The 23,520-nt window shown below is 45.9% G+C and overlaps 3 protein-coding genes across 4 annotated transcripts; 1 reads left to right on the plus strand and 2 right to left on the minus strand.

The window, feature by feature from the left end:
- The first annotated feature begins 945 nt into the window (after positions 1-945).
- LOC128430233 (B-cell receptor CD22) lies at positions 946-5,718 on the plus strand. Of its 2 annotated transcripts, XM_053416257.1 has the most exons (5): positions 946-1,200; positions 1,404-1,488; positions 1,615-1,672; positions 2,328-2,416; positions 5,201-5,718. In XM_053416257.1, the coding sequence occupies exons 1-4, from the start codon at positions 987-989 to the stop codon at positions 2,406-2,408; spliced, it is 438 nt and encodes a 145-aa protein (XP_053272232.1). In that variant the 5' UTR covers positions 946-986; the 3' UTR covers positions 2,409-2,416; positions 5,201-5,718. The 2 variants fall into 2 exon arrangements, with proteins under 2 accessions (XP_053272232.1, XP_053272223.1); XM_053416248.1 differs by lacking the exons at positions 2,328-2,416; positions 5,201-5,718 and having other exon boundaries at positions 1,615-1,818.
- Positions 5,719-8,682: 2,964 nt separating this feature from the next.
- Positions 8,683-16,910, minus strand: LOC128430025 (UTP--glucose-1-phosphate uridylyltransferase). Its single transcript, XM_053415950.1, has 10 exons — positions 16,630-16,910; positions 14,941-15,056; positions 12,836-12,943; positions 11,807-11,992; positions 11,087-11,220; positions 10,684-10,981; positions 10,397-10,594; positions 9,703-9,945; positions 9,199-9,303; positions 8,683-9,021 (listed from the first exon to the last, which is right to left on the minus strand). Exons 1-10 carry the CDS (start codon positions 16,646-16,648, stop codon positions 8,914-8,916), a joined length of 1,515 nt encoding a protein of 504 aa, XP_053271925.1. The 5' UTR covers positions 16,649-16,910; the 3' UTR covers positions 8,683-8,913.
- A 3,407-nt stretch (positions 16,911-20,317) lies between these two features.
- LOC128430138 (malate dehydrogenase, cytoplasmic-like) lies at positions 20,318-23,147 on the minus strand (the record flags this gene model as incomplete). The annotated part of the gene is given in 7 exon segments (XM_053416118.1): positions 20,318-20,581; positions 21,234-21,323; positions 21,443-21,556; positions 21,652-21,750; positions 21,752-21,829; positions 21,995-22,117; positions 22,972-23,147. Coding segments are annotated over 7 exon segments (803 nt in total), but the record flags the coding sequence as incomplete, so codon positions are not given.
- Positions 23,148-23,520: the final 373 nt, after the last annotated feature.

A 23,520-nucleotide genomic window follows, 5' to 3' on the forward strand; every position in this document is an offset into this window, starting at 1 on the left:
ATCTGTTATCATCATTCTGTTTCCACACATCCAGACGCTCCAAAGCCTCCCTCTGTGTCAGTGAGTCCCTCTGGTGAGATCATGGAGGGCAGCTCAGTGACTCTGACCTGCAGCAGTGATGCTAACCCAGCAGCTAACTACACCTGGTACAAGGAGAACCGAGCTCTGCTTCAAGGACCAGAGGGTGTTTATCGTCTCTCCTCCATCAGATCTGGGGACAGCGGGGTCTACTCCTGCAAGTCTGAGAATCAGTACGGACGGATCAACTCCACGTCTCTACACTTAGACGTCCAGTGTGAGTAGAAAACATCCACATGTCCATGAAACCCAGCACTGTCTCACAATCTTACAGAAAGTTCCTGGGTCCGCCCCCTTATCTGGATTCACACCAAACTTTACTGAGTTCTTCTCTGACCCGTTCCTCATCCTACCTCCAAGTTTCATGCTAATCGACTCAGTAGTTTTTGTGTGTAAAATCAACAACCAACAAACACACGGACTTGGGTGAAAACATCTGTTGTTGCATAGCTCCACTATATGACTTCATTTTGTAAACTCATAGTGACGACATTCCCATCATATGATCCTAGATTATTTTTCAATGTCTATAAACTTAAGTTTGTCTCTATAATCCTATTAGAGGCAGGAATACAGCAGAAGGCAGTTTTAAGGACTCATTACTTAAATCTCTAACTTCTTTGTGACATTACTTATAAGTCATCTTTCCATTATACAATGGGGAATAAAGTTCTGATCAGTATAGGATTTAGTCTCTCTGCTGGTGTGGAAATATCTTGGAAAATGTGTCTTTTGGCTCAAATCTTTGCTCATCTTGACCTCTGACCTTTGACCGATCAGCTGCAAAAGTTAATATTCACTATAATATTCAGTAATGTTCATTTCTGAGTTGATTTCTTGATCTTGCATGTTTTACACCAGATGCTCCACAGTCCTCCTCTGTGTCAGTGAGTCCCTCTGGTGAGATCATGGAGGGCAGCTCAGTGACTCTGACCTGCAGCAGTGATGCTAACCCAGCAGCTAACTACACCTGGTACAAGGAGGACGAGGACTCACCAACAGCATCAGGACAAATCTTCACCATCACTAATATCACAGCTGAACATGGTGGAAAGTATCAGTGTGAGGCCCAGAACACACACGGACGTAGTAACACCACCTTACATCTGACTGTTGGAGCAGGTGAGTTTAGCACTCTGACTTTTACAGCCTACACCCCCCCCCCCCCTTTTCATTGTATCAGTACCTTAAACCATCAATACTCAGGATTTCCAGATGTGTCACAGCTGTATATCAAGCCCATCATATTGCACATGAACAATACTGACAGACCAACATCATCATCAGTCGAACCACACTGCTCATGTCTCCTGTCTGTTGTCCAGGGAAGTCAGTGATAATCATGAATATCATCAGGTACACTCTGGTGGTCTTGCTGGTTCCAGTGCTGGTCTGGACTCTGTGGACGAGGTAAAACAAATCCATCAGTTCACCCTCTGCTCTTTCACTGTCTTCTTCAAATGTCTTCAAACACTAGTTTCAGTGTTATGAAGTTCATTTTGTCAAATGTTGTGTTTGTTGTTGTTTTCGATCCAGGATGAAGAAAACTCTGAGCTTGAAATCAGAAGTGAATGAAGCTGTGGAGATGATGGAGGTGAGAGACAGTGAGGCCAAAAGAATGACTCCATATCACTGTTTTCATCTCACCATGTTAGAGAAAGAGATCAAACATTTCTTGGATCAGCTACTTTGTCTGAATCTGCCCCAAAATGTAAAAGGTTCTTTCCATTGACCGTATATTAAAATGGACGTAGACTCTGGGTCTAGAAAGTGAAGTGAACGATCCATTTAGAGTCAAATAGACCAGAAAGCACTGAAGGCAATAGGTGATGGATACCGTGTGATTGACAGCTAGTACTGGGTGCAGGTCACTGGTTTAGGTGGGCGGGCAGTGTCCTTGGGCCCTGAGTCAGGCTCCACCCCCTCTCCTCCAAATATGGTTACTTCTGGTTTCAAAGAACCAAGATGGCGCTGGACAACATGTCAAAAATAGAGGCTTCAAAATGGCAGCTCACAAACCAATGGGTGACTTCATGTTGACACTTCTTTCTTGGCCCATGTCCCGTCCTTCCACCAAGTTTTGTGGAAATCAGTTTATCAGTTTTTGTGTAATCCTGCTAATGAACAGACAAACCAATGGACAGGGGGCGGAGCTACGTTCAAACTGTTTTTAATGAACTGTGATTATTTGCAGGTTTCATGAATAAAGTCCAGTGAGGATTAATATTTTCTCATCTCTCCCCCATCAGTTGGACAACTGTTCTGAGTATGACGACATCGATGCTGCAGCACAGACAGAAGACACAGAGGAGCAGGAAGACCTGGTGTGAAGCCTCAGGTCAGAGCCACTGGGACAAACACAACCAAGATTAGATTAGATTTCTTTATTTATCCACACAATGGGGAAATTCACTTGTTACAGCAATAATAGAAAAACAGAATTAAAATAACAGTGCCGAAGCACAATAAAAAAAAAAAAAAAAGATCACAATATGTACACTACTAAAACTATACATAATAAGAGTACAGAAACAAACAACCTGCAAAACAGACACTGTGCAAAAGCAGGTGCTGGGGACAAAGTGGAATGATGTTAAGTGTTATTGTAATGAAAACAAAAATATGCAACAGTAGTGACCATGATACAGAAAATAATTAAAAATAATTAAAAAGTAAGTGACCATAATATAAATAATACTACAAGATAGCATACTGGAAATATAAATATTGCAATGTAACCATTTTAAGTGACCATGACATAAATATAGATGTTAAGTGTTGAATATTATTGTGCATGGTAGTGAACTGAGTAAAAAAAAAAAAAATACAAACATAAATAAGAAAAATAAAAATACAAATACAGCTATGGTGAGAGGTTTAGTGGAGATAGAGATAATAGACAGGGACTACAACATTATCAGGTGGTGCTGGTGTTGTAGAGCCTGACTGCGGCCGGGATGAAGGACCTGCGGAACCTCTCCTTCTTACACCGTGGGTGTAACAGTCTGCTGCTGAAGGAGCTGCTCAGGGACCCCACAATGTCATGTAGGGGGTGAGAGGTGTTGCCCATGACGGACGCCAGCTTGGCTAACATCCTTCTGTCCCCCACTTCCTCAATGGAGTCCAGAGGACAGTCCAGGACAGAGCTCGCTCTTCTTATCAGTCTGTTGAGCCTGCTCCTGTCTCTGTCCGTGCTACCCCCCCTCCAGCAGACCACCGCGTAGAAGATGGCTGAGGCCACCACAGAGTCATAAAAAGTCCTGAGGAGAGCCCTGCACACTCCGAAGGACCTCAGCCTCCTCAGCAGATGGAGGCGGCTCTGGCCCTTCTTATAGAGGGCATGTGTGTTGTCCGACCAGTCCAGTTTGTTGTTGAGGTGAACACCCAGGAATTTGTAGTTCTCCACCACCTCTATGTCCAATCCCTGGATGTTCACTGGTGTTAAGTTGGATGCTTTTTTCCGGAAGTTCACGATCATCTCCTTCGTCTGGCTGGTGTTCAGCTGAAGCTGGTTCAGCTCACTCCAGCTGACGAAGTCTGTGATGACCGCCCTGTACTCCAGGTCATTCCCCTCAGGAACACATCCAACGATGGCTGTGTCATCAGAGAACTTCTGGATGTGGCAGTGTGTGGTGTTGTGGGTGAAGTCGGAGGTGTAGAGGGTGAAGAGGAAAGGGGAGAGCACCGTACCCTGAGGGGCACCTGTGCTGCAGAGCACCACGTCAGACACACAGTGATGGAGCCTCACATACTGTGGTCTCTTGGTGAGGTAGTCCGTTGCCCATGCAGCCAGGTGTTGGTCCACTCCCACGTTCTCCATCTTCACTTTGAGCAGTGAAGGCTGGATGGAGTTGAATGCACTTGAGAAGTCAAAAAACATGACCCTCACAGTGTTCCTGCTGTCCTCCAGGTGTAGCAGGGATCTGTGCAGCAGGTAGGTAACTGAGTCGTCCACCCCAATCCCAGGCTGGTAAGCAAACTGCAGGGGGTCCAGCTGTGTGCCCACCAGCAGTCGTAGGTGTCTCAGGATAATCCTCTCCATCGACTTCATCAGGTGAGAAGTCAAGGCAACTGGCCTGAAGTGGTTTGGCTCCTTGGGGCGCGGCGTCTTCGGCACCGGGACCACACAGGAGGTCTTCCACAGGGCTGGGACTTTCTCCAGGCTCAGGCTTAGATTGAACAAAAACCTGATCACACCACAGAGCTGGTCAGCACAGTCCTTGAGCAGTCTTGGGCTGATACCATCCGGGCCCGGGGCCTTCCTAGCCTTGATCTTCTTGAGTTGGCTTCTCACCTGATCATCAGTTATAGAGAGGGGGGTGGAGGATGACTGGGGTGGGGGTGTGGGGGTGAGGAGTGGTGAGAGTCTCAAGGGGGAATAATGATCTGGAGATGGGGTGGGGGTGGGCTGGTGGGGGTCAGGTGTCGAAGGTGGCAGGCTGAGGAGGGGAGGGGGAGGGGGGGCTGGCCAGGAGAGGTGTGAAGAGGGGGCAGGGGGGGGGGGATCAAATCTATTGAAGAACAGATTCAGTTCGTCTGCCCAGTCCTTGTCCCCGCTGGGTTGTTGTCTTCCCACACCTTTTCCGTGGCCTGCGATGGTCTGCAGCCCTCTCCAGACGTCCCTGGCGTTGTTCTGCTCCAGCCGCTTCTCCAGTTTCTTCCTGTAGCTGTCCTTCCCCTTCCTGATCATCAGCCGGAGTTCCTTCTGGACTCTGCGCAGCTCCTCTTTGTCCCCCGAACAGAAGACCCTCTTCAGCAGGGTCTTTATCTCGGGGGTCACCCAGGGTTTGTTGTTGGGAAAACACCATCGTCTCTGACGACTTCAGAGAACATCCGTACAAGCGAGTTTTACAGAAACCATAGTGTGTAGTTATTAAATACAGGAAATCTGTCCAAGCAACAAAATATCTGAGTGCAAGCGCAGAGTTTGAGCACAAGCAGAGCAAATCTAAGCCCCAGCAGGAGCTGTGTGAGTGCAAGCGCAGGATGTTGAGTAAAAACACCACGAAATCTGAACGTGCAAGTCCAGCTCTCAAACTAAAAGACCACGCTTTAGAATGAAGAGGAAAACACCCGTACATTTCCTTTCTACTCATGGTTTCCTGTTTTCTTCTCTCCTCAGGTGCACTGTGATTGGTTGAAAGTATTTAGGAGGGAACAGGAAGTCTCTCTCTCTCCATCCCCGGTTGCAGCAGCAGCAGTTTGTACAGCATGACCTTTAGAGCAAGAGTATTGTTGTGTTGTGTCTTTTCTTTTACTTTTCTGATGGGTCCAGTTTTCGCAGCTTTATTTCTGTGATCTTTAGTTCTGATGTTGTTTAGGTTGAAGGAAGATTCTCAGATCCTACGACCCTTTGTGGGTTGTTGTGTTGGGTTTTCCTTCTTTTGTCCATTTTGCCGGCCTGTTGTTGAAGTTGTTTTCTTTTCTGCAATAAATAGATTTTATTTTTGCTGTTACCCTCTGAACTATGTTGGACATCTTGGTGATGAGCCTGTGATGCTGTGGTAACACCACGTGACTCATCTCGTGTCTTATACATGATATTAATGTGGTTATTACATGGATAATGAATTATTATGTATTGTGATTTTATGATTCTTTCTTAAATAAATGTTTTTGGTCTTTTGTTTTCACTCCTTATCTATTTGTTTGTTTGTTTTTCAACAGAATTACACCAGAAAACTAAAAACTGATTTTTCCACAACTCATCAAATTTTGGCATGCATTCTGATAAAGGGGCGGAGCCAGGAGCCTGTTTGAATCACTTTCATTATAATTGTGAGACTGATGAAAACAGTCAGGATTATTTAGAGGACTGGTTTCTATGAGTGATTGAACTCTGGTGCAGCTTGATTGAATTGATGGAGGCTGGCATGTGCACACACAGACACTAATTTAAAACCTTATTTAAATACATCAACATTATATTCCTGTTTGCTCACAGCTTCCCTTTCAAACAAATTTATGGGAATATAATAAAAAATCTTAATATAATTCAAAGTTTGGATCCTTGATTGGACAAAATAATAATTGTGAAGATGTCACTTTAGTCTCTGCTCCTCCATGTGATCCTTGGCGCGCAGTAGAGAAAGGTCGCACTGACAAAGGCTCCGCATGCACAACTTCCAGCGGGACATCGCAAACTGCTGCGTGCTGGCGTTCACGGAGACCTGGCTGGATCCTCTGGTTCCTGACTCCGCCGTTACTCCGGCCGGTTTGTCCATCTACCGGCAGGACAGGACCTCCGAGTCGGGTAAGAGCAGAGGTGGAGGGGTGAACTCTCGCTGGGGCTCGGATGTTGTTGTGCTTTCTACAAGCTGCTCACCAGACCTGGAGCTGCTAGCGATAAAACCCTTTTTACCTTCCCCGTGCATTCAGCTCCGTTATAATCACAGCTGTTTACATTCCGCCGCAGGCAGACAAAAGGTGCGCGTTAGACGATCTGTACGGAGTTATTAATGGACTTGAGGATGCTCACCCTGAGGCAGTCTGGTTGTTGTTGATGACTACAATAGGGCTAATATGAGGAAAGTTCTGCCTAAATATCATCAGCATATAAACTTTCCGGGGTGACCAGACTCTTGACCATTGTTACTCGCAAATACGGAACAGCTACAAACAGGATCACCTTCCATTATGCTCATCCTAACTCACAGACAACGCCTAAAACAGCGCCGACCAGCTAGCGGAGGTCTTCACCTCCATATTCAACCTCTCCCTACAACTGTCAACAGTTCCCACCTGCTCCAAGCAGGCCTCCATCATCCCCATACCCAAGAAACCATCCATCACCTGCTTAAACGACTACCGCCCTGTAGCACTGACCTCCACCATCATGGAGTGCTTCGAGCGACTGGTCAAAACCCACATCTGCTCCACCCTTCCTGACGCCCTTGACCCCTCCCAGTTTGCATACCGCCCCAACCGATCGACGGACGATGCCATCGCCCTGGCAACACACACCACCCTCTCCCAGCTGGAAAAAGCCAACACATATGTGAGGATGCTGTTCGTGGACTACAGCTCCGCGTTCAACACAATTGTGTCTGCCAAACTCATCCCCAAGCCTGGGTCTTCAAACCCCCCTGTGTAACTGGATCTTGGACTTCCTGACGAGCAGACCCCAGGTGGTGAGAATCGGTAACAACACCTCCTCCTCACTGACCCTGAGCACCGGGGCCCCTCAGGGCTGCGTACTCAGCCCCCTCCTGTACTCCCTGTACACGCAGGACTGTGTGGCATCACACAGTTCAAACATCATCCTGAAGTTTGCAGACGACACCACCATCCTGGGTCGCATCTCTAACAACGATGAGACTGCCTACAGAGATGAGGTCAGAGGCTTGGAGACATGGTGCCAAGAGAACAACCTGTCTCTCAACGTTTGCAAGACCAAGGAGATGATCGTGGACTTCAGGAAGCTGCAGAGGGGGGGTCACGGCCCGTTACACATTGATGGAGCTGAAGTGGGGAGAGTCTCCGAGTTCAAGTTCCTCGGTGTGTTCATCACGGATGACCTGACCTGGTCCAAACAAGTGGACTCTGTGGTCAAAACTTCACAAAAGCTCCTTTACTTCCTGAGGAGACTCAAGAAGTTTGGCATGGCTGCAAAACCTTTAACAAACTTCTACAGGTGCACCATTGAGAGCATCCTCTCAAGCTGCATCACTGCCTGGTAGCTGCTCCGCTGCTGATCACAAGGACCTGCAGAGGGTTGTGAAGACAGAGGAGCATCATCGGCTGCCATCTAGGAAGATCATCAAGGACCACAGCCATCCAGGCTGTGGACTCCACCCCCCCCCCCCCCCCCCCAGGCCATCAGGCTTCTGAACAATCAACACTGACCCTCTGAACAGTCACCATGTACATTCTGCTCCCACACGCATACAAATACACTTACTTCACATATATTCATTTTATTTAATATTCCCCACTTCTTCACCCTGTAAACTGCTGCGCCACTTGACTATGTGACTATGTAATACCTATATTAGTTAATTTAATATTCACTTGACTGTGTTATATGTTACAATGTTATGTTATATGTTATGTTACATAGTATGTTATTTTTCTATTTTGTAAAGTCGTCTCCTGTGTAGATGTTGTCTGCCATGTCACAAGAATTTCACTGCTCCGATGACGCTGTCATTGGTGCATGTGACGATAAGCTTTGAGTTGATTTGAGTTGATTTGATTTGATTTGATTTGATTTGATTTGAGTTGCTCTGCGTAGACGTGATGTTATTCTGAGTTTCTGATATTTGTACGCCTCCGTGCCGGTGACACCCAGTGACCTCAGGCATCTTGTTTTCAGGTCGTCTCGTTGTCTGATTCTTGTGAACGCAACATCTCAAGATCCCTTTAAGCTGAAATGATGAGTTTGATGTTTGAGCTGAAATTTATTTTATGTCATTAAATGATACATAAAAAAGATTCAAACATCGTGTTTGCTTTCATTATAAAAAGTGAAATGAATGCCACACAGTGTGTGTGTGTATAATTTATATATTCAACTTGTTGGGCCGTCTCGTTATGAATAGATGTTAAAAAGATTTACGAAATCCTGAACTCGACACTAAACAAAACCCCGAGACTCACACAACATGGTTTTATTCATATTTATTAACGGCTCAGACTCGGTCGTTTGCAGTTACAGCAGCTTACTTCCTGCAAAGCTTCCTGAAGAGTCAGGAGGGAGTTTGACCTTTGACCCTTTCAGGACCCTTTGATTTCACATTGAAACAGACTGTTTCCTGTCGTTCATCTCCCAAGAGAAGAAAATCCTTTTCACGTCTCTTCAAGGTGCAAATGGTTTTTCTTTTTTCCGTGAAGGCCTCAGTGGTCGAGGATCCGCAGGTTTCCTGAGACGATCTTGTTCTCCAGCATCGCTCCGGCAGGAATATCGATCCTGTCGCCGTGATTCGCGATGATGATGACGGTTCCCTGGTGAACGTGAAAACAAGGTTTGATCAAACACACTGAAGATGGAGTAAAACTTGGCCTCAAATCATCAAACAGACAGAGGCGACAGCGAGAAGCAGCAAATCATCACATGTGAAAGGTTCTAAGAGTTAACGTGACGTTTGAAATGGTAAAAGAAAGTGAGGGAACGTTCTTGACCTTCAGGGAGACCTTGTTCCCGAAGGTGACGTCCCCAGACACCGTGAGGTGGTCGAGCTCCAACATGTCCGGGATGTTCTCGAATCTGGACAGAAACTCCTGAACCTGCAGGACGGAGACAGAACTCAGGGAAGACGTCTTTCAGGTTTCACTCTTTATCCGATAGATGATGTGAGTAAAATAATACATGTTCCATAAGTGCGATAAAGAAAATCTTGTATCTAAACAAATAGTAACCAAACATGATAATATCGTGGAAATATCAAACTGCTCTAGAATCTTAAACCATCATTTGTAAACTGAGAAAGGCTTTGATCGGGATATTTCAATTCTAATATCACTATAATGAAAACGTTTACTTCATAAGAACATGAAGAAATAAAAAGTTCCCTCAACATAAATAATCAGCTGATTAATTATCGTGAAACTTTTCATCTCGATGACTCTTGACGAAGCTGATCAGTGACTCAGCGTGGTCACATGACCAAAGAGCCGTCACCGGACCTTGGTGAAGGAGCTGCCCAGCTTGACGTGGGGCGTGGTGGGGAACTCCCTCTTCTGGCTCATGGTGAGCGAGCCGGCGTCCAGGCTGTACAGGTTGGACATCACCAGCAGCAGGTCGGACGAGGTCTTCACCGGCAGGAAGCGGCTGCGCGGCACGTTCACACCCATGGCGTTGTTGAAGCTCTTGATGGCGGCGCCCACCGCCGTCTCCAGCTGGATGACGTTCAGGCCGCCGTCCAGCGTCTGGGAGAGGTTCAGGGTTTAAGAGGAAAGGTTTTAAATGTTTAAATGATTCATTGACTCTCATTCAAATCTCTTTTTTTTTAACTAAAGGACTTTTATTGTGAAAATAAAATGTGGACCTAACAGTTAATTTAATTCTATTTATTACTTTAGTCAGTAAAACATCATCAAACCCAACAATCTCTTTCCCTTGTCCAACATGACGACATTAAACTATTCAATTTATTTATTATTAAATCTCAATAGTTTAAGATAATCAATCAATAAATGATCAGATTAGTTTGTGATTCATTTTTTTTCTAAACTAATAAAGATTAATTTAGAGGATTTTAAATATTAAAAACTTTCCAAAATGATAAAATACAAATCGTCTCTTTGTTATTTAAACATCGATAAAGACCTAATATGAGTGTAGTCATGATGAGGTCATGATGAAGGAGGCGTGGCTCACCTTGGGGTTGACGATGATCTCCAGGTCCAGCTGGTTCTTCTCCTGCAGCCTCTTGATGGCCGGCAGTGAGATCCACAGGTTGTTGGTGTTGAAGATCTTGAACTTGGTGACGGACTTGAACTCGTCCACGTGGGCCTTCGGGACCTGAGCGATCTCCAGCAGCCGCAGGTGGTCCTCATACTGGATCAGAGTCCCGCCCTGCGCACAGGAAACAGGAAACAGGAAGCACTGAGAGGCGGCGCACAGAACAAACCCGCTGGCGTCCGATCCCACGCGTCGGCGCTGACCTTCACGTCGGCTCTGGTTTTGTCGGTGACCTCCATGATGAACTCGCAGCGCCGCTCGGCCGGCTGACTCATCAGGTGGTGGAGGATGAAGAGGTCCACGGTGGCGCCCAGGTTGTCGATGTTGGAGACGAAGATGTACTCTTTGCCCTCGGCGAGGAGTCTGTCCAGCAGCCCCGAGTTGGAGAAGCTGGCGTAGACGTCCCCGTGACCCGGCGGGTACCAGGCCTCCGCGCTCTCACCACTCGTCCCCATGGTCCGGGCGATCGGCAGCAGAGACTCCTTGTTGATCCTCGGATACCTGAAAGGTTCACAGCACAGACTGTGACCTGTGTGTGTCTGTGTGTGTGTGTGTGTGTGTGTGTCTGTGTGTGTCTGTGTGTGTGTGTGTGTGTCTGTGTGTTACCTGCTCTGGTTGAACGTGTGTATTTTGACTTTGTAGTGTTTGTATTTCAGCAGAATCTTCTTTGTGTCTTCGTCCGTGTTGAACGAGTTCATCAGAACCAGCGGCACGTCGGTGTTGAAGGTTTTGTTCAGATGCTGAAAAACAAAACCACAACACAGAGTTCAGCGTCTCCCTGCATCTCCCTGCATCTCCCTGCGTCCCCCTCCGTCCCCCTGCGTCTCCCTGAGTCCCCCTGCGTCCCCCTGCGTCTCCCTGAGTCTCCCCCTGCGTCCCCCTGAGTCTCCCTGAGTCTCCCCCTGCGTCCCCCTGAGTCTCCCTGCGTCCCCCTGTGTCTCGCTTCATCACCCTGCGTCCCCCTGCGTCCCCCTGCGTCCCCATGTGTCTCGCTTCATCACCCTGCGTCCCCCTGCGTCCCCCTGCGTCCCCCTGTGTCTCGCTTCATCACCCTGCGTCCCCCTGCGTCCCCCTGTGTCTCGCTTCATCACCCTGCGTCCCCCTGCGTCCCCCTGTGTCTCCCTGCGTCCCCCTGTGTCTCGCTTCATCCCCCTGCGTCCTCCTGAGTCCCCCTGTGTCTCCCTGCGTCCCCCTGTGTCTCGCTTCATCCCCCTGCGTCCTCCTGAGTCCCCCTGCGTCTCCCCCTGCGTCCCCCTGCGTCCTCCTGAGTCCCCCTGAGTCCCCCTGCGTCCCCCTGTGTCCCCCTCCGTCCCCCTGTGTCTCTACCTCGATCTGCTGCACCGTCAGGTCCAGGAAGGTGTTCTCGCTGCGGACGCTGATCAGACTCTTGGGACCCTTGCAGCCCATACTGGTTCCCAGTCCACCGTTCAGTTTGACCACAGCCAGCTTGTTGAGGCTGGAGGCGATGTCCTCGGGGAGACCTTTGGCCCGGATCTTCTCGTAGGGCTGGATCTGACGGGCGGAGCGAGGACACGGAGATCAGTGGTTTGAAAAGACACAAACTGAAAACATCTTCAAACAATTCTAATAATATTTAAATGTGAATAATGTTGTGTTGTATTTTTGTGTTTTAGTAAAATTTACAAGAAACAACTTCATCATCAAATCAACAGAATCTGAGGATTTTTAATTTGTCTTTTTAGTGATTTTAGAAGTTAATTTCTAAATCGAAATAATAATTCATATTCATAGAACTGATTTCTATGAGTGTGTGATTGGGTGAATGAATTGAAGTGTTTGACTGAGAGAAGTTACATTATTAGATCATTAAAGGTAATGGTCACGGTTGACCTGTGACCTTTACCGCAAGTGTCTGTGTGTGTTTGTGTGTGACTGTGTGTCTGTGTGTGTTTGTGTGTGTCTGTGTCTTTGTGTGTCTGTGTGTGTCTGTTTGTGTCCAGCAGTGTCCAGAGTCCCACAGGAGATAAATGTCACCTCCCTAAAAACCAGACTTCGAATGCTGCAGCGGTCAAACTATTCTTAGTCCTTAACCTTCACTGGGCCTGAGAATGTGTGTGTGTGTGTGTGTGTGTGTGTGCGCGTGTGTGTGTGTGTGTGTGTGTGTGTGTGTGTGTGTGTGTGTGTTTGTGTGTGTGTGTGTGTGTGTGTGTGTGTGTGTGAGTGTGTGTGTGTGTTGTGTACGTGCTGGTCAACACTTTTCTCTGAGCTCAGGTCTGGTTTCTGCAGCAGCTGCCTCATTTAAAGGAGCAGTCCGTGGAGAGGCTTGTTTGAAGGATCAGCTTCTCCTCGGTGTGACACCAGGTTTCAGCCTCACCGCAGGTTTCCTGTTCTTACCGAGTCCTCTGGAGGCCGGTTGATCTTGGCCCAGTCGACCGCGGGACCTTTGACCTGAAGGAATCTGTGGAAGAGCTTCTTGAATCCATCAAATTCTTTTCTGGAGATCTGCAACAGAACAGACATCAGCTGCTTCCACAGAAAGATCAGCTCAGTTCCTTAAATACATTTAATATACATAAATTACAAACACATATACACACTGAACAGTATCAACAAATAATATTGAGATCAGACCCACAGACTCTAATTTGTCTTTATTGTTCTCTATCATTTAAAAAAAAAAAAAAGAATAATCATGGATGTCACACTTCATCAGTTATATAATAAAGATCCACCACATGTTCCTCAGCAGGTGAACATGAGACGTTTGAAATGATCCTGTGTGTCGGGTGAATCCAGGGCGACAGAACACAAGTGTGTGTCTGTGTGAGTATGTGTGTGTCTGTCTGTGTGTGTCTGTGTGTGTGTGTGTGTTTCCTCAGGTCCTCTGGGTCGTTCACCTCATGTTCCACCAGCAGGACCCTGTGTGTGTTCAGATAACAGGATGAACTCTGTGATCAATAACCACAAATATTTGTTGTACGGACGAAACAGTGCGTTCATGTAGTTAAAAGAAAGTCTGTTGGCTAACACACCTGAAAGCACAGGTCACGTGACCGTCCACTGGTCATGTGATGTAAACAGGATGTAGATTGTCTCCTGTGCAGTTGGCAGGAAGTGTAACTGACAGGAAGTGTAACTGACAGGAAGTGTAACTGACAGGAAGTGCTACTGACAGGAAGTCTAACTGACAGGAAGTGTTAGCGACAGGAAGTGTTACTGACAGGAAGTGTTACTGACAGGAAGTGTAACTGACAGGAAGTGCTACTGACAGGAAGTCTAACTGACAGGAAGTGCTACTGACAGGAAGTCTAACTGACAGGAAGTGTTAGCGACAGGAAGTGTTACTGACAGGAAGTGTTACTGACAGGAAGTGTAACTGACAGGAAGTGCTACTGACAGGAAGTCTAACTGACAGGAAGTGCTACTGACAGGAAGTCTAACTGACAGGAAGTGTTAGCGACAGGAAGTGTTACTGACAGGAAGTGTTACTGACAGGAAGTGCTACTGACAGGAAGTGCTACTGACAGGAAGTGTTACTGACAGGAAGTGTTATTGACAGGAAGTGTAACTGACAGGAAATGTTACTGACAGGAAGTCTCACTGACAGAAAGTGTAACTGACAGGAAGTGCTACTGACAAGATGTGTTACTGACAGGAAGTGTTACTGACAGGAAGTGTAACTGACAGGAAGTCTCACTGACAGGAAGTGTTACTGACAGGAAGTGCTACTGACAGGAAGTGTTACTGACAGGAAGTGTTACTGACAGGAAGTGTAACTGACAGGAAGTCTCACTGACAGGAAGTCTCACTGACAGGAAGTGTTACTGACAGGAAGTCTCACTGACAGAAAGTGTAACTGACAGGAAGTCTCACTGACAGGAAGTGTCACTGACAGGAAGTGCTACTGACAGGAAGTGTTACTGACAGGAAGTGTAACTGACAGGAAGTCTCACTGACAGGAAGTCTCACTGACAGGAAGTGTCACTGACAGGAAGTGTTACTGACAGGAAGTGTTACTGACAGGAAGTGTAACTGACAGGAAGTCTCACTGACAGGAAGTCTCACTGACAGGAAGTGTTACTGACAGGAAGTCTCACTGACAGAAAGTGTAACTGACAGGAAGTCTCACTGACAGGAAGTGTCACTGACAGGAAGTGCTACTGACAGGAAGTGTTACTGACAGGAAGTGTAACTGACAGGAAGTCTCACTGACAGGAAGTCTCACTGACAGGAAGTGTTACTGACAGGAAGTGTTAGCGACGCTTTGTGTTCACCGCTGGTAGTCGAGTCATGTGACTGACGAGAACCAATCAGGACGAGAACGTCTGCGTCATCATTTACTAAAGTCTCAGTTTCAAGTTTCCGATTTAGCGGCTGGAAAACTCCGGTGAACCGACATGAACACAAACTTTGCTTCATTAATCCAAATGATAAAAGAACAGATTTGAACCGTGTGTCAGTAACTGAAAGACAGAGCAGAATGAGTGACGCTCTCTCACCTCCGCCTGCGACTCGCTGGCCGAGTGGAGCAGCGCCTCCAGCTCCCGGTGCATCGCCTCCTCGTGCTGCTGACGGAGCTTCTCCTGGAACTCCGTCATCACTCCTCTGGCCAGGTCTGTAAGAGTTCACACAGAACAGCAAAACCAGGTCAGGACATTTAAAACAAGTCGTAAAAACTGTCCTCCAAAATAAAAGCCAATATAAAAAGGTTACTGTTTGGAAAAATAAAAGCAGGTTTTTATGTATCTGAGTAAAGTGAGTAAATAAAAGTATTACAACAAACGAACACCAGCACAAAACACACCAGATACTTTCTTCTAAAATCAATAAATATCTGATCTGACCTTCAACGACCTCAAGCTGAAACAAACAAGGACTTTGAAAACACACAATGTTGTTTTCGAATGAGTTCAATCCCTCATTTAACTTCTTGTTGGAAACTCAGGGATCAAAAATAAAAAAGACGATTACAACAGAACAACACTTCTGAAAACACAACACAACACAACTTCCAGTGAAAACTAAACTTGTGAAACACAACCAACTGTATCAGGATTTAAAATCACAGGTTTACTGAAACATCATACATGTTTATTTGTATTTTCCGGCTACGACTGTTTCACAAATTCACAGGTTCAACATAAGAATTTCCGTTAAATTATGAATCAGATCAAAGTTCACTTGAGGCTGGAGGATAAATATTGTGACAAATACCTGAGTAGAAATACAGATCTATAAATGTTTGATATAATTCATTTACATGCTGAGACAACATGTAGAGGAATGAACTGAGGTATTTATTGTGTCAGCTTGAGATTATTTACGTTAGATTCTGATATGAATTGTTTTACAATGTTACTTCTTAGTGTTGTGAACAGTGACGTTTGTTAAAGTTTGTAACTGTTGTGAGTGAAGTGTTGTCGTGTTTTGTCGATTAAGACGAATCGAAAGCAAAAGTTAAACGTCTCATTTCTTTGACCGTCACTCAAGAGCAAAACCTTATTTTTCAAACTTGAGAGAAACATGATTTGACATTTAACACGATAATTATCGTAACTGACAGTTAATATTCTCACAGAAAAAAAAACATTTTATTAAAAGTAGGCGTAGCTGGGTTAGAGGTTAGCTTAGCTGCTAGCACGCTGTCGACCTGGGTTAATTTCCAGGCCAATAAGAATGTTTCCTACATTTCCCTTACGATTAGTAAAATATCTATATCTATCACTCTCTCTCTCTATCTATCTATCCATCTACCTATCTATCCATTCATCTCTCTCTCTCTCACTCTCTCTCTCTATCTATCTATCTATCTATCTATCTATCTATCCATTCATCTCTCTCTCTCTCTCTCTCTCTCTCTCTCTCTCTCTATCTATCTATCTATCCATTCATCTATCTATCCATCTACCTATCTATCCATTCATCTCTCTCTCTCGCTCTGGTCTCTCTCTCTCTCTCTCTCTCTCTATCTCTCTCTCTATCTCTGCATGTTAAACACTTTCTTCATTTTCTGAAGACAGAAAGTCTTTCTCGTGTTTTATGATCAATTTATTTTATTACGTCTTTCTGAGGTCAAAGCGTCGATCAACACAAACAGGAACACAACTTGTTGTCATTCAGGAGACGACAAACGCCAAAGTAAACAAAAATCTAAATATTACAGAAGTGTCATGAATCTGTTCACTTACCAGCTACAAGTAAAGACATTATATTGCTGTTGAAAAACCCTGAACACTAAATGATTCGATCTGAGGACAGGAAGCAGCCAGCGGCCTCACAGCGACTCCATGAGTTTGAAATAAGAAACAAAAGTTAAAAATGGTCCCAAAGATAAAAACTACTCGTCAGCTGTCAGAGGACAACACACGTCCTCGTCATCCTCAGCTCAGAGGAAGGTCACAGATCTGCAGCCCCGAGTCGGAGCTCCGCACAAGGCCTGCCCACACACACACACACACCAATCACACAGACACACAGCCAGGGTGTGTGTGATTGGTGTGTGTGTGTCCTGCCCACTCAGTGGTGTGACCTGCACGTCACACACTTTTTAGACCATGACACACAATTTAAAAACAACAATTAAACAATAAGTTTTAGCGCATTGACGAAAAAGCTGAACTGAAACTTTGAGACGTTTAATGAATGAAATCTCAGTGATCCACTAGAGGGCGCTCCACACCAGCTTGACCTGTCACGTGCCCTTTTAACCCAATCATTGTAGTGAGGCAGTGATGTTACGTTTCGCGTTTGGGACGACGCTAGCAGGCAAAGTCATCCTGAGCGAAATAATCACGACAACGATATTAGTTTGAGAAGCGGAGTGTCGACATGTTTTGAGTTCTACATCGTAAACAGTAAAGTTACGAACAAAGATGAGTGTTTACAAAGCGCTGTGCAGCCATTTTGATCGACTTCATCCAGAGCCGCAAAACGTCACCGGGTCACATGACCTCAAAACACGTCAGACAGATGTTCTCCAGCGGCCGAGACACAACCACACAATGAAGCTACATATGGAATATTCTCTTTAGTTTGGTCGGATCTGGACGTTGTTATGATCAGTTCTGATTTAAAACTACACAACTTCGACTGAGCTGAATATCAGTGATTGTTTGGTTTAACATCTGAGAGAACAGGAAGTTCAAGAGGTTTCAGACATTTAGATTTTTAAATGATTCATTGATGAATTTATCATAAATAAAAACAACTTTGCTGATAAACACTGACTCACTGTAGTTTTGACTGTAATGACTTTGTGTCATTTAAATTGAGATTTGTTGTGTGTTTAATGTTTGTGAGTGTCAGACACATACACACACTGACAGACTCTCTCACACACACACTGACCGACTCAAACACTCACATGACACAAACACACACACACACACACACACACACACACACACACACAGACTGACAGACTCAAACACACTGACACACACTCACACACACAGACTGACAGACTCAAACACACTGACACACACACACACACTGACACACACACACACACACACACAGACTGACAGACTCAAACACACTGACACACACACACACACACAGTCTCAGTACTTTTATATTTCCAAGGTTAAATTTCAGTAAAGTTTTCAAATCTCATTTTATTTATTTCTCTTAAATACTATATGTATTCTGGTCTCTCACCTCAAAGATACACATCGTCCACACGGGACACAAGGACACACTCCACCCGGGGACAGAACGGGGACAGACGGACTCTTACCGGGGACAGACCGGGGACAGACAGACTCTTACTGGGGACAGACCGGGGACAGACCGGGGACAGACAGACTCACTCTTACCGGGGACAGACCGGGGACAGAACGGGGACAGACAGACTCTTACCGGGGACAGACCGGGGACAGACAGACTCTTACTGGGGACAGACTGGGGACAGACCGGGGACAGACAGACTCTTACCGGGGACAGACAGACTCTTACCGGGGACAGACCGGGGACAGACCGGGGACAGACAGACTCTTACCGGGGACAGACTTGGGACGGACAGACTCTTACCGGGGACAGACTTGGGACAGACCGGGGACAGACAGACTCTTACCGGGGACAGACCGGGGACAGACAGACTCTTACCGGGGACAGACCGGGGACAGACAGACTCTTACCGGGGACAGACAGACTCTTACCGGGGACAGACAGACTCTTACCGGGGACAGACTTGGGACGGACAGACTCTTTCAGCGCGTGCAGCTGACTGACAGACTAACGTCCTGCCGCCCCGCCCCCAAACACTTCTGACGTTCAGAATAATAAACCCAGCCGAGAACGTTGATTGGTCTATAGCACCTGTCAATCAACGTTGGACCTGCTACCTAGACCCGCCCACTTCCCCTGTAGTTTATGAGTGGATTTTTATTTTTATAAATCTTCTCCTTGTTAAGACATTTTAATATGAATACTAATATTTCCCGTTGTCTCTGACATGTCTTCTTTCAGTCGTCACTGTTTAATAAAAAGTATTTTCAGTTTCCTTGTTGTTTCTGGAATCATAAACTTTTCTTTTCAATGACGAGATTCATAACGAAGAAAAACTTTTTTTATACAATAGCTGGATCATTCATTTTATCTTTATTTTAAATTAAGTATTTCTCTTGTTTGTTAAAACTGAAATACTCTATTGTACTGAAGAAAAGTAGTCAAATAAATAATTTCATTAGCCCTTAATATAATAAATATGTATATATTTATATGTATGTGTGCGTGTATGATGTACTGTAGATTCCGTATAAACTTAATCTGAAAAGTACTACGGGTAACTGCAGCTATCAAGTAAATGTTGTGGAGTAGAAGTTTATATAAAAAAGTAATTGTTAATTTTTGAGTAAATGTACTTAGTTACAACTCAACTCTTTGACAATGCGTTGGAGGAGGAAATGTTTAAAAATGTGTTTTATAACCAAATAGAAAAAGCTGAGTTTATGAATAAATAACCGGAAGCTTGATGTTCAGACTGCTGCTGCCCCCCTGTGGTTCAGAGAGGAACCTGCAGAAATCCCTCAGCACACGTGGGTCGGACTTCAGGTTGAAAACGAAGATGATTATTCTCTTTATGAAAAATAACTTTTCAAACAAACGTTAGCTTCTTACTCGGTCTCATTTTCATCCCCAGTTTCAAAATAAAAAGACACACAGGATGACGACTCGGTTTCTACAAACTAAACTCCAGTTTCTTTTAAAGTCCAGCTTTTTAAAATAGAATAAAACATTTTTCAACAAGATTATTCTGTTTGTAGTTAAAGGTTTTATTCTAAAGTTGATTTTGTATTAATTTATAGTTTCTGCTTCTGTCTCATGAGGAATTTCCTCAACATGGGATCAGTTATTTCATCTCATTTGTGACAGTTTTTCATTAAATAAAAAAATTGAGGCAGTTTCATAAAATCTTTTAAAGACTGTTTTATTGTTCTGAGGGTTTTGTAATTTTGAATGTGTTTTTTTTAGAAGCACTTTGTTTTGAAATGTGCTAAATGAAATTAGTTTTGATCTGTTATTTTGGACAGATATAAAAAGGTTAAATAATTATTTTAATAAATCATGTTAAATTGGACTTTTCTAATGCGATTATGACTTTTCATTTGAACATTTTACATCTCGACATAGGACACCGACAGTAGAATACACGAGTGAAGCACAGAGGAGACTTTTCTGGTTCTGTGAGTTTGTGTGTGGTTTTATTGGTGACAACATATCGGTACAGCTCCTGGACGGCTAATGTGCGTTATCATGGTTATCATCTACGAACACAGAGGTTCTCTCAGCTGCTGGGCAGGTGGAGGAGGCCAGGGGGGGGGGGGGGTGTTACACGGTTTTCTGAAAACCTGGAGAAGTGGCCTACACACACACACACACACACACACACACACAAGGTAACACACAGACACCAGCTGGGACGGTTATAGTGTTGAAGGGGCTTCGTCTTCAGAGCCGGGAACAGCAAGTCTTCAGGGTCACGACGTGCTGCTGTTGACCAGCAGGGGGAGACAGTCACTGGGACAGGAAGTCCATGGCGGTGTCTCGCTCCTCCACCAGCTCGGCCGCGGTGGCGTCCATCTTGGCTCGGGAGAAGTCGTTGATGGAGAGACCATCGACCACCTTCCAGGTCTTGTTCTGTGGACGAAGACACGTCAAGCTCCTTGAACCATGCTCCATGTTCTCATATTCAAATTATTCATAATAATAACATAACAGAGAATATTTGACCATCCTCACAGATCTGTTCAGGATGAGGAGACACAGCCCTCCTCTCTCCAAGCAGAGCCACGGTCAGGTTAGAGATAAAGGAGCCAGCAGCAGCACATTGTAGAGTCTACACTCAGGGACGCTCACACCGACCCAGATGCCCCAGACTCAGAGGAACCCTCACATTCTTTTGGAATTTCCCCGGAGGATAAACGTAGAGGACTCAGTGTGATTCAGGAATGCACGTTTTCATGGATGTGCTGTTGGAGCGGGTGACGCAAGGTGAGGGAGATGAACTGAGCTGCTGAGGGAAAGATCTTCAGACCTGGGGTTGAAGATTCCTCCCGGGCCTCTGATGTACATCAAGCTAACAATAAACCCTTCTGTGCTAGAAGTTCTCCTTTCACCAGCTTCACACAGCTATCACACTAACAAACTGTTTTCAGAAGTGAAACTGCTCCTGAGTTCATATTCAACAGGTCACATGACTTCAACTTCCTGCAGATGTTTTTCACGTATAGATGAAGCTGATTGGCCGAACGGGGGGGGGGGGGGGGGGGGGGGGGGGGGGGGGGCTCACCTTGATCTGGATGGGGAAGGAGTAGATGAGGTCCTCTGGGATTCCGTAGGAGTTCCCAGCAGCGTAGACGCCCATGGAGATGAACTCCCCCTGTCGACAGGAAGCACGAGCAAATCAAGGTGAGGAGACGACCAGCAGATAATGAGAGGCCACATCATAAGACTGTGATTTCATATCCTCCTCCTCGAAGGTCGGCCTTCACCACTCACCTCCTTGGTGCCGAACCAGATGTCCCTCATGTGGTCGCAGATGGCCTTGGCAGCGGACATGGCGCTGGAGAGCTTCCTGGCCTTGATGACGGCAGCACCGCGCAACTGCACCGTCTGCAGGAGGAAGAGGAGGAGATTAGAAAGAGAAACAACTAAAAAACATGTCTCTCATATGAGAAAAAAGAAGGGGGGGGGGGGGGGGCGCTCACAGAGATGAAGTCTCCTCGGAGCCAGGCGTCGTCCTTGATGGCCTCGTAGGCTCCCGTCTCCGAGCCGTGGACGTTGACCTTGGTGTGGTGGACGTCCGGGGTACTGGCTGGAGGAGTGGTTCCCCCAGATGATGACGTTCTTCACGTGGTCAGCGGACACGCCGCAACGCATCGCCACCTGCAGGTGAGGAGGGAACACAGCGCTTCACTCAACGTGAAAGAAACAGGATAAGAGAAGCAGCTTTGATCTAGTTCAATCTAAATAATTCATTCAGAAAGAGGAGTGTGTGTGTGTGTGTGTGTGTGTGTGTGTGTGTGTGTGTGTGTGTGTGTGTGTGTGTACCTGGGAGGAGGCTCTGTTGTGGTCCAGGCGCGTCAGGCAGGAGAAGTTCTCTTTCGGGATCGATGGAGCCGACTTGGAGGCGATCAGACAGTTGGTGTTTGCCGGATTTCCAACCACCAAAACCTGACGAACAAATCAAACGCCTCCATCAGGCTCTGGTTTGACCTGCAGTGACACAGTCCAGCAGCTAGGGGACACTAGAGCTGCATTTAGATTCTGAGACAGCTGCAGGTTTTATAAAATGGTGGCCGAGACAAACAATGGAGAACTCGACCAATCAGGCGGGCCGAGCCACTTCTGAGGGACGTTGGGTTTGAGACATCAGAATCTGAACCTGGTTTGTTTTCATGAATCAGTTCCATTTAGAGAAGAATTAAAGTAAATAAATACAAAAGAATATCATCAGAAAATAATTGATTTACTCAGAGTCTAACAGATTGGCTGCAGGTTAGACTTTGACCTTCGACCTCAGCACGCTCTCTCGTCACGCTGACGTCCGCTGGGCCTCAGTGACGACTCCGGCTGATTCAAGGTCGATTCCAACTACAAGTTACACAAACACCTCCTCCTCTGAGGCTCCATGTTGTTCATCAGAACCCTGAAGCTCAGCAGAGGGAAGGACAGAGCTTCATCTGGAGGAAACAGCTCAGGTCTGTGATGATCGTCTGTGGTCGATCATCACAGACCTGCAGCTTCTCCCAGTGAGTCCACGAGGAATCTAACTCGATGTCACAGTTCTTGTGACGAGCGTCGGACAGACACCAGGAACTAAATGGAATTATTTAAAGGGAGCAGTAAAAACTAAAGCACAATAAATAAATCTGTTTCACGGTTTCCCAGTACGAGTTCTCACAATACGTTTCAGTCACGATGACTCACGACCTGGTTAAGAAGATGGATGGATGAATGATGATCATTCAAAGTGAAGGGGAGACGTCCCTGACAGATGAATAACTCATGCAGGACGGCAGCGTCACCTTGACGGTCTTCTTGGCGTACTTCTCCAAGGCGCCGCCCTGAGTCTTGAAGATGGCCACGTTGGCCTTCAGCAGGTCCTTCCTCTCCATGCCCTCCTTCCTGGGCATGGAACCCACCAGGATGGCAGCGTCCAGGTCCTTGAAGCCCACCTCCACTTTGTCAGTGGGGATGACCTCTGTCGGGGGGAGAGGGGGGGGGAGAGGGGGTTCAGCCTGAACTCAATGTACGTTAACATCATTATTATTTGAACTCGTTATTGTTCTAGAAACATCATTAACATGTGACCAGTGGACGGATGTTCTCCACAGCTTCTTCGAGAGGAATCTGACGTTTGTTTCACTGGCTCTTTGTAAAGAGTTTAAAGTAAACGTGTATTTATACTTGTTAAAGTGAATAATGATCAATGATTGACTGCAGTTATCTGCTCAGTACAAAGGCCTGCGCTGCTCGACAGGTGGATAAGGACCAGGGGCTTTATTGGTCCTGATAAGCTGAATGGATTTCTCTGTATTTTTAAAACCATCTAGAAACGTCTCTGGTGACAACTC

This window comes from Pleuronectes platessa, chromosome 3, assembly GCF_947347685.1.
Source record: "Pleuronectes platessa chromosome 3, fPlePla1.1, whole genome shotgun sequence".
In the NCBI taxonomy this organism is placed as follows: Eukaryota; Metazoa; Chordata; class Actinopteri; order Pleuronectiformes; family Pleuronectidae; genus Pleuronectes; species Pleuronectes platessa.

What these genes read in the sequence shown, in the direction of transcription:
- LOC128430233 (XM_053416248.1), top strand. Translation starts at nt 987, where the DNA reads ATGGAGGGCAGCTCAGTGACTCTGACCTGCAGCAGTGATGCTAACCCA. An exon ending in ACATCTGACTGTTGGAGCAG is followed by an intron (nt 1,201 to 1,403) that starts GTGAGTTTAGCA and finishes TCTGTTGTCCAG; the next exon opens with GGAAGTCAGTGATAATCATG. An exon ending in GTCTGGACTCTGTGGACGAG is followed by an intron (nt 1,489 to 1,614) that starts GTAAAACAAATC and finishes TTTTCGATCCAG; the next exon opens with GATGAAGAAAACTCTGAGCT.
- LOC128430025 (XM_053415950.1), bottom strand. An exon ending in CCAGCGAGTCGCAGGCGGAG is followed by an intron (nt 12,944 to 14,940) that starts GTGAGAGAGCGT and finishes GTTCTGTTGCAG; the next exon opens with ATCTCCAGAAAAGAATTTGA. An exon ending in TGACGGTGCAGCAGATCGAG is followed by an intron (nt 11,221 to 11,806) that starts GTAGAGACACAG and finishes TTTGTTTTTCAG; the next exon opens with CATCTGAACAAAACCTTCAA.